Raw genomic sequence first — 15,630 nt, 5'->3', positions numbered from 1 at the left:
AGCCTGGTAGAGAATACCCAAGTCATCATGAGCAGAGAGTGGATAGAAACAAGGATGTTAAAGGCAATGCTGGAAAGGGTGCAAATGGAAATGAGGACCATGCTACTGGAAAGTAGAGGAGAGGGGATCCTTATTATACAGTAGCAGAGAGCTTAGCTAAATTGTGGAAAGCAAAACTTGTAAACTATGAACTTGGATATTTAGCTAATGTGACTTCCAAGTAAAGTGTTAGAAGTGCAACTTAGTTTTTTTTTGGTTACTTATGCAGTCATGAACCATAGAACAATGGTTTTTGTTTTTGGTTTTGTTTTTTTTCAGGGGGTTGTTTTGTTTTGTTTTGGTTTGGTTTTGAGATGAAGTTTCACTCTTGTTGCCCAGACTGGAGTGCAAAGGCGCGATCTCGACTCACTGCAACCTCCGCCTCCTGGGTTCAAGCAATTCTCCTGCCTCAGCCTCCTGAGTAGCTGGGATTACAGGTGTCAGCCACCACGCCCAGCTAATTTCTGTATTTTTTAGTAGAGACGGTGTTTTGCCATATCGGCCAGGGTAGTCTCCAACTCCTGACATCAAGTAATCCACCTGCCTTGGCCACCCAAAGTGCTGAGAATACAGGTGTGAGCCATCGTGCGGGGCCAGAACAATGTTGTAGTCAATAACAGACCATGTATACTACAGTGGCCCCATAAGATTATAATAGAAGTGAAAAATTCCCATCACCTAGTGAGTCATAGCGGCCATAATGTCCCAGGACAATGCACTGCTCACGTATTTGAGGTGATGCCACGATAAACAAACCTGTTGCACTGTCAATTGTATAAAAGTGTAACAGTTATAGTTGTGTACAGTGCATAATACTTGATATTGATGATAAATGACTGTTGCTTGTTTATATATTTACTATGCTATATGAATGGTTATTTTGAAGTATATTCCTACATATTAAAAAAAAAAAAAAAAAAAGGTTAAGTGTAAAATAGCCTCAGGCAGGTCCTTCAAGAGTTATTCCAGAAAAAGGCTTTGTTATAGGAAATGACAGTTCCATGTGTGTTAATGCCTCTGAAGACCTCCCAGAGGGATAAAATTGGAGGTGAAAGACAGTGATATGGAAGATCTTGGCGCTGTATAGGCCTAGGATCATGTGTTTGTGTCTTCATTTTTTAACAAAAATGATTAAAAACTTTAAAAAGTGATGTAAATAGAAAAAAGTTTTTAGGATAAAGATACAAAAAATTTTATATAGCCGTACAATGTGTTTGTGTTTTAAGCTAAGTGTTATTACAAAAGAGTCAAAACAATTTTTAAAATTAAAAAGTTAATAAAGTAAAAAGTTAACAGTAAGCTAAGGTTAATTTATTATGGAAGAAAAAATTAAATACATTTATGTAACCTAAGTGCCCAGTGTTTATAAAGTCTATGGCAGTGTACAGTAATGTCCTAGGCCTTCACATTCACTCACCACTCACTCACTGTCTCACCCAGAGCAACATCTAATCCCACAGGCTCCATTCATAGTAAGTGCCCTGAACGGGGATACCATTTAGCTCTTACACATTATTTGTACTATACGTCTTCTATGTTTAGATGTCCTAGCATTGTATTACAATTGCCTACAATACAGTCACAGGCTGTTTTATATATATATATATATATATGCTGGTAGCAATAGGTCATATCATACAGTGTAAGAATATAGTAAACTGTACCTTCTAGGTAAGTGTAAATGTATTCTATGATGTTCACACAATGATAAAATCACCTAAGGATGCATTTTCCAGAATGTATCCCCACTGTCAAGTGATACATGATGCACTGGTAGCGAAATGTGAAAGGAAGGAAATGAAAGAGATGTTAGGCAAAAATAATAGATTTGGGAAATTCTCAGCCTGTCCAGATTACAAATATGCTAAAATTAGGAGAATAACTGTCAGGAAAGCATGATCTGTAGGGAAAGTCAAGGGTGTGGCTGGACAACATTTTGTTACCTGATTAAAATGATCAAAAAGTAAGTGTATTCAGTCATATAAGGGGCCCTTTGAACAGATTAGTGCACTTTATGGATCTCCTTAGCCATCTCCAGAGAAACCAAAAATAGAGATCAGATTATCTAGGAAAGATACGTGGATGCAAGTCTTGTTTAATGGGAAACATTTTCTTGACGTACACAAGGTTCTTGAGAATTTCTTAACAATGTAAAAAACTGACAGCTCTGACTGAAAGGGACAGAGACTATGAAATGAAGCATAACTGTCAGACTCAGAAAATTATACAGGCAGGAAATAGACTGATAAACTACTCAGTTGCAAACATGTGCTACCATTCATAAAAAAGAAGCATGACTCAGAGAGCCAAGTCTCATGACCAGAGGGGCAGAGCCTGTAACCACAGGGAATTATTCCCAGGCTTTGAAACCCAATGTTGTCTGGCCATTTGAGTTTTGAAATTGCTTGCAATTGGTGACTCATTTTTTCTTTCAATTTTCTCTCTTTTTGAATGGGAATGTCTATGTACTGGTACTCCATGCCTGTCTATTGTATTTTGAGGAGCAGATAATTTGTTTTCTAATTTCACAGGCATACTTGGAGAGGAATTTGGCCCCAGGACACATCATGTTTCACTCATACCTGCTTTACATGATTGAGGTGATGAGACTTGGGAATATTGAGTTGAATAAATGTAAATGAGATTTTGGGCTTTGAGTTGATGCTGTAATGGGTTGAGACTTTTGGGGATGTTGGGATACAGTGACTGTATTTTGCAGGTGGGATTGATATAAATCTTTATGCACCAGAGGGCAGACTGTGGTAGGCACAATAATGACCCCCCAAAGATGTCCACATCATAATTTCCCAGACCTGTGACTATGTTATATTACAAAACAAAGGGGAACTAATATTTCAGATGGAATTAAGGTTGCTAATCAGACTAATTTAAAATAGGCATTTGCCTTAAATTATTGCTTCTCTGATGTTAAAATTATGTTAGTTGGTTTCTTTTTATTTACATTTCCCTGGTATGCTTTTGCATGTCATGTTATTTTCAACTCTTCAATCTGATAAGTTTTATTTTAGGTGGGTCTGTTGTATGCAACATAGTTTTGGTTCTTTGAAATCCAATTTAATATATTATTTTTATTATAATCTGTGAGTTAAGCCAATATTGCTTTTTTTTTGAATGACAGATATATTTAGTTAAATTTCTGCCATATTGTTGTTTGTTTATTTCATACTTTATAAAGCCTTCCATGAGGCGTTTTATCTCTTTGCTTCTGTAGTGTGCATGTGTGTATGTAGGCATGCACGTCTAGATCTTCTGATATTTAGGAAAATTTTTATTATTATTCTAAGAGTTGATTTTATGTTTGACTTTTAAATACATTTGATTTTCAAGTATAACATTCATACAGAAGACTACACAAAATATGCATAGCTTAGTGAGTTTTCACAAACTGAAAACACCCATGTAATCACTACCAGGATAAGGAAATTGAGTATCTCTAGCACCCACAAAGTCCCCTTATATTCTCTTCCAGTTGCTACCACAAATGCTTCTTAAACATAACCATGAGGAAGTGAAAGACTTTTTCACAGGAAACAACAAAAAATTGCTGGAAAATTTAAATAAGACACAAATAAATGGAAAGATATGCATGGATTGGAAAACTTAATATTCAATATTTGTGGATTAGAAGATTTAATGTTACTAATATGATAAAACTATCTAAACAAATCTGTAAGTTTCAATGCAATCTCTATCAAATTCTGACAACTGTTTTTGGAAAAATGGCAACATGGATTCTCAAATTCATAAGTAACTGCCCAAAACCAAAACAATATTGAAACAGAAGAAGAAAGTTTAATTACTTACATTTTAATACTTCAAAACTTACTACAAAGCCATAGTAATCAAAACAATGTAGTACCAACATAAGGACAGATATTAATATATAGTCAAGTGCAATAGAATTGAGAATCTAGAAATAAACCCAGGTTATTTTCAGTGAAGAAGCCAAGATCATTCCATGGGAAAAATAGTCTCAACAAATATTTCTGGGAAGACTGGATATCTGTATATAAAATGATAATGCTGGACCCTTCCCTCACACTATATACAAAAATTAACTCAGTATAACAATGACCTAAATATAAGAGATGAAACCATAACATTTTAAAAGTAAACATAGGGGTAAATCTTTATGACTTTGAAATTTAATTCTTAGCTATGACATCAAATGCATTACCAATGAAAGAAAAAATAGATTAATTGGACTTCAAAATTTAAAACTTTTATACATCAAAAAACATGAAGAAAGTGAAAAGACAACATACATAGCGGGAGAAATATTTGCAAATTATATATCTGTTAACGGCCTAGTGTCAAGAATATATAAATCTTACAACTTAACAAAATGCAATTAAATATAGATGAAGGCCATGAATAGACATTTCTCAAAGAAAACATACCAGTGACCAACAATCACAGGAAAATAGTCACATCATTAATCATCACAGAAATGGTAATCAAAAATCACAATGAGATACTATTTCATATCCAGTAGGGTGGCTAGAATTCAAAAAAGGTAGATAACGATAATTAATCAATTTGTACAAAAATGAAACCCTTGTACGTTGCTGGTGGGAATATAGAATAGTGCAGCTGCTATGGAAAACAGTTTGGTAGTTCCACAAAAAGCTAAACACAGAATTACCATATGACCCAGCAATTTCATTCCTGGATATACAACCAAAAGATCTGAAAGCAGATAGTCAAACAAATAAATGTATACATATGTTTATAGAAGCACTATTCATGATAGCCAAAAGATGTAAACAACCCGAAAGCTCATCAGCAGACCAATGGATAAACAAATCATGGTATATGGATACGATGTAATACTCTACATCCATACAAAGGAATGAAGCAGTGGTATACACCACAAAATGGATAAATCTCTAAAACATCATGCTAAATCAAAGAAGTTGGATGCAAAAGTTCACCTATTGTGTGATTACATTTGCATATGAAATATCCTGAATAGGTAAATCTATAGAGATAAAAAACTGACTTGATTGCCAGGGACTGGGGACAGGGAGAAATAGGAAGTAACTGCTTACTGGGTATGGGGTTGTATTTGGGGTAATGAAAATATTTTGGAATTAGATAGAAGTGATTATTGGAAAACATTTTGGATGCTCTGAATGATATTGAATTTTTCACTTTAAAATGGTTGATGTTATGTAAATTTCACCTTGTTTTAAAAATAATTGAATAATTTTTTAAAAAACAATGGAGAGGAGATGCTTGATGCAGGTAAACTGTAAACATCAGCCTGAGCTGACGTCTCTACAGGACTGACTTTTGCTAGTTCTCTAATAAAGCCAACCAGGTATAAATGCAAAAAACAAAAAAATTCTTGCATTACTTAATTAAATATGATTGTAATATAGTCTCTTTTTATATCTTCCTTAATTTGATTTTATATATTTTTTGCAACAATATCATGAGTGATATTAGCATATAGTTTCAGAAATCTTTCAGTCTTTGACTGGTTTTAGTATTGTTATAATATCCTTAACTGGAAAGTTATAATATCCTCAATTGAGTAATATTCATTTTTTAAATCTCTGGTTGAGTTTATATAAGATAACAATTATCTGTTCTATGAACACTTGTTAAACCATCTGGTAAATCTAGTATTATTTTAGTGAGTACATTTTAAACTACTGATTTCATTCTTAAATATACGATTGTTCAGATCTTACATTTCTTCTTAAGTCAGGCTTACTAATTAAGCTTTTCTAAGAAAAGGGTTAGGATTAAATTTTATCAGCTTAGAGTTAAAATTTACTGGCATTAACTTTTTCATAGTATTTTAAATAATTTTTTAAAAATTCATCTTGTATCTGAAGTTACATCATATTTTAATTTTATCCTAAATATTGTTTATTTGTGCCTTCTCTCTTTTTCATCCATGACAATAATCTCGAGGACTGAATATTTTATTAATGTTTTCTAAGAACCAAGTTTTAGGTTGGTTTATCATTTTTATCGCATCTTTCCGCCAATTTTACTAGTTTTTCCTTTATTTTATGTTTATTCTGTGTTCTTTTCTATTTTCTTAAGTTGAAAATAAGCTCATTTATTTTCAGCTTTTCTCTTTTTTTAAAAAACAAGCATTTCTGGGAATAAATTTCCTCCTAAGAACTCTTTAAGCTACTTCCTATGAATTTCAATATCTGGTATTTTTCTTTACATTCAAATAATATGTTTTAAGTTTCACTTATGACTTCTCTTTTTACTTTTTTATTATACTTTAAGTTCTAGGGTACATGTGCACAACGTGCAGGTTTGTTACATATGTATACATGTGCCATGTTGGTGTGCTGCACCAATTAACTCGTCATTTACATTAGGTATATCTCTTAATGCTATCCCTCCCCCAGCCCCCAACCCCACGACAGGCCCCGGTGTGTGACGTTCCACTTCCTGTGTCCAAGTGTTCTCACTGTTCAATTCCCACCTGTGAGTGAAAACATGTGGTGTTTGGTTTTTTGTCCTTGCGATAGTTTACTGAGAATGATTATTGCAGCACTATTCACAATAGCAAAGACTTGGAACCAACCCAAATGTCCATCAATCATAGACTAGATTAAGAAAATGTGGCACATGTACACCATGGAATACTATGCAGCCATAAAAAAGGATGAGTTAATGTCTTTTGTAGGGACATGGATGAAGCTGGAAACCATTTATGACTTCTTTAACTTCAATTTCCTTAGAAGTTTAAAGTTTTTAGTTTCCAAGTAGTTGGAGGTAGATTTGTTGGTTTTTTTTTAAAAAAGATTCTAATTTATGATGCTCAGAGATGTGGGCTGTATGTTAATTTTTAAAATATGTTGAGACTTATATTATTAACTAGATTAATTTTAAAATTTCCATGTATGCCATTGAAACACGTTCTCCTCTGTTAAGGAGATCCTATATATGTTCATTAGACCAAGCATCAAGCATGTAAATTGTGTTAAAATATTCTAAATCTCTAACAACTTTTGCCAGCTTCTTCTATTAATAACAGAGTAGTAAGTTAGACTACGAACAGAGAGATTCACATAGAGGAGACAGGTTTCTTTTTATCAATTTACTTTCTATCTTGCTATGTTACTTACTGTACAAATTTCAAATTATTTTATCTTCAGAGACACTGACTTTCTTTATTCCTGATAAAGATTTATGCCTGAAAATAAGTTGTATCTTACATTACTATAACAACCTCTACTTTGTGTTGGATAATATTTGTTTGGTCAATCTCTTACTATCTTTTACTTTTAATTATTCAGTACATTCATATTTTAGAAAAACGTGTTACAAACAAGATATAATTATCGATGTTTTGCTTTTTAATTTAATAGAAAATCTCTGTTTTTGTTTTAACCTGGCGAATTTACATGTAATCACTGATATATGTGGAATTAGTGCCATCAGCTTATCTTGCGCTTGCTATTTGTCTTACCTTTCCAGTGCTCTCCCCTACTTTCCTGCCTTCTGTTGGAGAGTTTAGATATTTGATTGATCGTTTATGATTGGATTAGTTGGATATTTTAAACAGTATTTAATTTTGTTTTAGCCATTTTTCTGAGAATAGTATCATCTATCCATTTGTTTTATTTTATTTTATTTTTTTCTTTGAGACAGAGTCTCACTCTGCCACCCAGGCTGGAGTGTGCAATGGTATGATCTCGGCTCACTGAAACTTCTGCCTCCCGGGTTCAAGAGATTTTCCTGCCTCGTCTCCCAAGCAGCTGGGATCACAGGTGCCCGCCCCCACACCTGGCAATTTTTTTTTTTTTTTTTGGTAGTTTTTAGTAGAGACGGGGTTTCATCATGTTGGCCAGGCTGGTATCGAACTCCTGACCTCAGGTGATCCGCCCACCTCAGCCTCCCAAAGTGCTGGGATTACAGGCATGAGCCACCTCACCTGGCCTATCCATTTCTTTTAACTATTCCATATCACTATGTTTTTGGAATTTCTCAAAGCATAGTGCTAGGTTTTTTATCTAGTTTTAGAATAATTGTCTTTTAAAAGTAAAGTTTAATTCATTTGTGAATCTGATGTTAGTTTAGTGCTCTAGTGTGTGTATATATATGTATATTATTGAGAGATTATCTTAGTAGGTATATTTTCTCTTTTAAAAACTTTTGGCCGGGCGCGGTGGCTCAAGCCTGTAATCCCAGCACTTTGGGAGGCCGAGACGGGCGGATCACAAGGTCAGGAGATCGAGACCATCCTGGCTAACACGGTGAAACCCCGTCTCTACTAAAAAATACAAAAAACTAGCCAGGCGCAGTGGCGGGCGCCTGTAGTCCCAGCTACTCGGGAGGCTGAGGCAAGAGAATGGCGTGAACCCGGGAGGCGGAGCTTGCAGTGAGCTGAGATCCGGCCACTGCACTCCAGCCTGGGCAGCCTGGGCGGCAGAGCGAGACTCCGTCTCAAAAAAAAAAAACAAACAAACAAACAAAAAAAAAACTTTTAGGTTCTAGGGGACACGGGCGGGTTTGTTACATAGGTAAACTTGTATCATGGTGGTTTGTTGTACAGATTATTTCCTCACTGAGGTACTCCTATTACCCAATTGTTACTTTTTTCTGCTCCTCTCCCTTCTCCCATCCTTCACCCTCAATGGGGCCCCAGAGTCTGTCGTTCCCTTCTTTGTGTTCATGTGTTATCATTTAGCTCCCACTTATAAGTGAGAACATCCGGTATTTGGTTTTCTGTTCCTGCCTAAGTTTGCTAAGGATAGTGGCCTCCAGCTCCATCCATGTTCTCATAAAAGACATGACTTCATTCTGTTTTATGGCTGCATAGTATTCCATGGTGTATATGTACCACATTTTCTTTATCCAATCTGTTATAGATGGGCATTTAGATTGATTCTGTGTCTTTCCTATTGTGAATAGTGCTGCAGTGAACATTCACATGCATGTGTCTTTATGGTAGAATGATTTATATTCCTCTGGGTATATACCCAGTAATGGGATTGCTGGGTTGAATGGTAGTTCTGTTTTTAGCTCCTTTTAATTGACAAATACTAATCCTGTATCTTTATGGAGTACAATGTGATGTTGTGATACATGTATACATTCTGGAATGATTAAATCAGACTACTTGACATAGCCGTCACTACACATACTTATCACTGCTTGGTGGTGAGAACATTTAAAATCTATTTTTTTAACAATTTAAAAATACACAATACATTATTATTAACTATAGTCACTATGCTATGATACACTGCTAGAATTTATTCTTCCTGTCGAACTGAATTTTGTACCCTTTGACTAACATCTCCCCTTTCTCCATCTACCCTGCCTCCCAGAATGATAATTCAGAATTCCATTGATTTTAAAAGTGTCTTTAAATTTTGACTTCCGACGGCATTTCATTTGGATCCTAGGGATTTTCAATAATGTTAGATGAGTTTTTGTGATAATATCTAGACTTATAGTTCTTATATAGGCTGTGTAAATTCAGACATCACTCATGTGCATGGTGACTTTCCTTTATTACTTTTTCTACCACAGTCCTTGGACTGACTTCAAGCCTCCTCAGGCAACACTTCCAGTTCCATTCTATTGGATTTTGTAAGACTTCAAATATCCCAGTTTTCTGCTTGGGTCTCAGCTTCAGCTGTCTGACTTCTACAGTTCATGAAGCCATCTTTCACAGCACCAGACAGGTGTTAGAATCTGTTTCCAGTCTCCAGGGCCTTACAGGCTATTGTTGATAAGCATTCCTTGATGCATATCATTTGGCTTTGATTTCTCTCACCATTGCTAGCACCTGGGAGTTACTTTTTGTTTCTTGATTATATTTCATTTTTAATATATACTTCTGTATTCAGGAGAATATCTGCATTAACTTAGTTGACTACATTTTGAAAAGTGTAAACAAATTTTTTTTTTTTTTGAAATGGAGTCTCGCTCTGTTGCCCAGGCTGGAGTGCAGTGGCACTATCTTGGCTCACTGCAACCTCTGTTTCCCAGGTTCAAGCAATTCTCCTGCCTCAGCCTCCCCAGTAGATGGGACTACAGGCGTCCGCCACCATGCCCGGCTAATTTTTTGTATTTTTAGTAGAGACGGTGTTTCACCATGTTAGCCAGGATGGTTTCAATCTCCTGACTTCGTGATCCGCTCCCCTTGGCCTCCCAAAGTGCTGGGTTTTCAGGCGTGAGCCACCACACCCGGCCAAAAAGTGTAAACAATTTTTTAAAAAATATTCTGCTTTTAATGAAAACATCAGGGGATACTTTGGGTACTTAGGGTGAATTAGCAATTCATAGAGTTATTGACCCCAAACTGATGAGGACATTTTTTTTTCTTCAAATGGCAGGATCTAGAAATTAAAGATTATAATCACTTGCACTGGATCTGTTAGGGGGATTTGTTAATGAGTTACTACACCATTGGATTCGCTTTTGAAAAGCCACAAATTGCTGTGCTTTGACCTTTTGTTCAAATAAGAAAAAGATATCAGTATTCAAAAAGAACTAAAAGAGATTCTGACAACCTGGCTGGCATCTCAGAATACAAGGGAGCAGCGCTGGAAAACTAACTGTCTATATGTGCACTGCTGCCTGTTCTGCTGCCATGGTCTTCAGATGCTCATTTCTTAGTCTCTCTTTCCATTTCACTCTGTGTTCTTTTCTTCCTTTCTTCCTCAAATTTCTGAAAACATACAGTTACATTCTCTGTGGTTCTGAAGAATTATTCTTGCTGCCTGAGGCCCCTGAGCTGGGAGTTTCATTTTAGCCATTGCAATGACACCACAACCCAAGAAACTGCCCAGCCAGGCATGATTGCCAAGAATAACTCAATATTCTCACAACTTAGTCATAACTCATTCATTCTCTACATTCATTTTATGAACCCCTCACTCATTATTATTCATGATACCTACCCTCCCTGACTCCATATATACTTTTGTGCCCTTTTCGCATATGACTTTAAATTGACTGAGGGTCAGACGATCTACGGTCCTTACTAAAGACCCCTTTTTTTCTCTCTCTTTTTTACAGAAATGTGCATAGCTCTTGCTTCCAGTCCCCTGTCTGAAGCAGAGCCCTACTCTGAACTCCAGGGCTGCTTTAGAATGAGAGATTACTAAAAAATAGGTGGGAAGAGAAATTTTAGTAATGAGGCAGAGCCTATGGGATGAGTTCACTTTATGACCTAGTGAAGCCAAAGTCTAAAACTTCAAATTCCACTCAAACCTTGCAGAACTTCAACTTCAAAACTGGGTCCATTCTAACCAAATCCTAGTGAAGTCCTGTAGCCAACAGTTTGCAATAACACAAGATGATTTTGGGGCCATATGGAAAACTCTCAGAACAAAATGTTAAGACTTTTTTGGAAGGGACTTTCCATATCTTCATGAGGTGTTTGAACAGTGAGGTGTTTCTGAGCTCATAATGACAGAAATAGGGTCTACAGAGTAAGGTGTAAGGAAGAGAGCTGTGGCTTTCTCTAAGCCCTGATGGGCTTATTGATTTCTCTAGTTTTGCTCTCACAAGTGACTCATTAATCTAGATTATCAAAATGTTCTTATAGAAAATGTCATCTTCACTTCTTAACAAAGACTTTACAAAGCAATGAAAACACATCAAAAATTTAAAGAGTATCAAATATACAGTAGATAGCTGAAAAACAAAAGTGTCTAGACAAATACCCTGTCTTCTGATTAATGTAAACCTGCTTAGCCTAGAGTTTCATGGCAAAGGGTAATGTTCAGTCATAGTTGCTTGTTCCTGTCTTAGGACCTTTGCAGAAGCTGCCCAAAGATTTCCTTCCCTCTGACCTTCACCTGGCTCGAGCCTTCATGTAGCTCACATCTCAGTATTAAGCGTTTTCTCTTCAAAGATGCTTCTCAAAGCACTTGATACTTTTCCTGGCCACCCAATCAAAAATACATTCCTCTTCATTTCTATTACACGACTATTTAAAAATTCCTCTATCTGACCTATATCATCATGTGATAATTTATTTTGAGTGTAACTTTAATATCACTTTCTCCTTCCATCCACATATGGATTTACATGCCTGGTAATTTTTTATTGGATGCCAAACATTGTGAAATTTACCTTGTTGAGTACCAAATATTTTGCATTAAAAAAGTTGTTGAACTAGTTGTGGGAGGAAGTTAAATTATTTTGATCATCTTATATTTCGCTTTTATGGTTTGTTAGGCAGGACCAGAGTGGCATGTAGTCAAAAGCCAATTTTTCTTCACTATTGAGGCAAGACCCTTCCTAATACATTAACCAATTCTCCTTGGAATATAAAGTTTTTCACTCTAGCTGTTAGAAACAGTTACTACTCCCAACAATACATGGCCTCCAGCTGCTACTCCTTCAAATCATACTGGTTGATTATTTCCTCAGCCTCAGGTAATTTCGTTACATAAATGGCTAATATTCACCTGAATACTTGTGGGAGATGTACTGCAGACCATTCTCTTTTGCCGTAGCATCTCTTCTCCAGCATTTGCCCTGTAAACCCTGGCCACCCTAGCTTGATAGACTTCCAGCTCCTTTTTCTCAACTCTGCAAATCTACTGGTTTGTACCTGAATTCCCCACAACCTCAACCTTGTTGTGCCATGGTTTGAAAACATCCAAGCAGTAAGCTCAAAAAAATGTAGTGTTCACCTCATTTCTTGTTCAATAAATTAATAAACTTATTCATTTGATAAATGTCAAATGAATATGACACATGCTATATTTCTTCAGCCTTTGTGAATGTGGTTAACATTGTAAATAATAGAATTTCATGTTTGTTTACATATGTTTAAAAATATCATTTGATTATAGTTTCCATCTTTTCCTGATTATATTGTAATCTCTGGAATATTTTAAAGAATTATAATTTTATTATCAGGTACACACAATTACTTGAACTCATAACACAAATAAAATTGCTTTAGTACCTAGACTGTAATTATTTTAATTGAATGAAAATAGGTTTTTAAAAAATGTTTTTGCACATTTAAAAAATACTATTGTATTTCTGTTTTTTACTGTCAGTTTGCTAATTAAATTAGTTTAACTGCTATAATGCAAAAGTAACATTCATACAGCCCCTGTCAAATTATAATTGGTGGAAGCAGAAATAGTGTTTTCCTGTTGTTAATATTAGAATGTATAAGGTAGAAGAAATCTTCTAATTATTCAGGTTTGAAATGTGAAATTTTATAGGCTGATTGGAAAATAGCCTCATGAAGAATTGCTGTATAAAAATATTGAGGGGGCATAGGAAATAAGAATTCTTGTATGTTAATGAGAAATACTTAAGACATACAGCTTTCTGTTAAACAGTTCACAATATATAGTTTTATTTCCAGGCCCCAGCTAGAAAAAAGAACTCATAACTGAAAAGCAGATGGAGCAGCAGAAGCTGCTAGAGGCAGTGAATGTGCTTCACAGAGAGTCAAGTGCTGTCTGAGGCTGGGTCACTACCTAGCACAGCAGGATTCACTCCGGACACTTGGAGAGTGACCAGGTACCTGCAGGTCATCTCAGGGCAAGCATAGCCTAGTTTACACCCTGCCACCACCATCTAAGAAAGATCCTCTACCAGGAATCAGCTATGCTGCTGGCTCGCTGTTTTAAAGTGTACTTCAGAGAAAATTCATCAAAACGATATCCTCACACAGAATCCCAATGCAACAAAATAGCAAAAACCCTTTAAAATTTTCTGAAAATGCATTTGACAGGTCATACAAAGATGAAACACTTTGAAAACATAAAAACAGAGAATTGCTTTAGAGATGTTTTCCAGTGACTTTTTTTCGTGATAGCATTCTCTAACACCTTACCTGTGATAGATTTAAGATATCATACAAACCTTTAGCGATTAAGTCTTTAAAACATATCCACCAAGTAATCTCACTTGAGTATTTTCCTTGTATCCTGGTTCTCCTTGATTTTATGACCTCTTAGATTGAACACCAACTCTAACTTCTGAAAGAGGAGGCACCTATAGTGAGGGTGAAGGTCTTCAACTAGTGGTTAAGGAGACTTAGAATTCCAGACCACTAAACCATGTGACTTAAAATTTCTACATATTCACAAAGTTTTCGTGCTATAAAAAGCCCTTCAATGCTGGTGGGTTCAAGGGCAGGAAGTCACACTTTTCCCTCCTTCTAGAATTGACGCAAAGCATTTGCCTTTACAAACTAAGCTGTCAATATGCTTTAAAAATGCACATAAACATCACAGCAAATTCATTTCGTACACATTTTTATGATGGTGACTTTCTTGTATAGACTGTAAACAAAACAAATTTCACATATTATTAAACCTTGGGGAGAAACACACTTCAACCCTAACCTTCATGTCAAAAAGCAGTTAATTTTTTCAAGTTATAAGTCATTTCGATTTTTAAATATTTACCCTTAGACAGAATTTCTTCAAAGTCTAACTGGTCTTATTTTTGTCCTCGTTTGTGTCATGAACTATAGCTCAAATCTTCAAATTGCTGTAGATGTAGTTAAGATGTAAATATAAGTACATTTAAATGTAAATAATTAAACCGGTTTGAGCCTTTCTGAGCAGACCGAACATATGAAAAAATGAATGAGTCAGTCTTTTTAAAATCAATTTGACCGGCCATCATATTCAGCCACGGTAAGCAGAGGACTCACCAGAACAATAGGCAGGTCATTTACCGTGAGGGAGGAGAGCAGAATGACCTGATTGAGTAATAGGCTTACAGCACTTTGAGGACTTCCCGTGGGCTTCAGACTAACAGTGTCTAGGCTGGGATTTATGCGCCCACCCCCATCTCACGCCATACTTCTTTCTATTCTCTAACTATACTAACTCTTTCTAAATTCCTTAAATGTGCCAAGCTCTTTCTTGTATGTTAATCTGCCAGGAACCTTCTATACTAAACCCTCCCTTCTCCTCACCTGACTAAAGCTGACTCCTCCTTTGGGTCTCAGCTCAGCCATCACCTTCTTAAAGAAGCCATCTCTAATTACCTCTATCCCCCACTGCCTCACACACACAGGCTTGCATGCACATACAAAAGCATGCACACGTGCCATATCTACACACTAGATTAAGTTAAACCCCCAAGCTATCTCTCCCCATGATACTGTTCACCTTTTTTTTTTTTGAGACAGGGTCTTCCTCTGTTGCCCAGTGGCAAGATCATGGCTTACTGCAGTCTCAGCTTCCTGGGCTCACAGAATCCTCCCACCTCAACCTCCCAAATAGCTGGGACTACAGGTGTGGACCACCATATCCAGATTTTTTATTATTATTATTATCATTTTGTAGAGATGGGGTTTTTCTATGTTGCCCAGACTGTTCTCAAATTCCTGAGCTCAAGCAATCTGCCTGCCTTGGCCTCCCAAAGTCCTAAGATTACAGGCGCTTCTCTTTCTTTAGCCCCATGGAGTTTGCAATTCTTGTTTAGTGTCTGTTTTCCCCACAAGGCTGTAGCACCATGGGGGCAGAGGATAATGAGTCTTATTCTCAGTTGAATTCATAGCAGAACATCTGGCACAGTAACTGCTAGGAACACAGAGAAGGAAGAAAAGAAGACAGGAAAAAAAGAAAGAAGGAAAGAAGGAAG

General features: G+C 36.1%; 1 protein-coding gene across 3 annotated transcripts in view; it reads left to right on the top strand.

The window, feature by feature from the left end:
• Positions 1-15,630, top strand: part of GRM1 (glutamate metabotropic receptor 1) — a 364,089-nt gene that overhangs the window by 210,511 nt on the left and 137,948 nt on the right. Inside the window, exon 1 of one of the 3 annotated variants that reach the window (XM_031667360.1) lies at positions 13,041-13,548. The exons of the other annotated variants lie outside the window; for them this stretch is intronic. Within the exon in view, the coding sequence (XP_031523220.1) occupies positions 13,460-13,548 (89 nt within the window). The 5' untranslated portion in view covers positions 13,041-13,459. Of the gene's footprint in view, positions 1-13,040; positions 13,549-15,630 lie in introns of those variants that run through there. 3 annotated transcript variants of the gene reach the window in all.

Source organism: Papio anubis, chromosome 6 (genome assembly GCF_008728515.1).
Source record: "Papio anubis isolate 15944 chromosome 6, Panubis1.0, whole genome shotgun sequence".
NCBI lineage: Eukaryota > Metazoa > Chordata > Mammalia > Primates > Cercopithecidae > Papio > Papio anubis.
The sequence above is the reverse complement of the archived record's forward strand: the minus strand, read 5'-3'. Positions and strand labels throughout refer to the sequence as shown.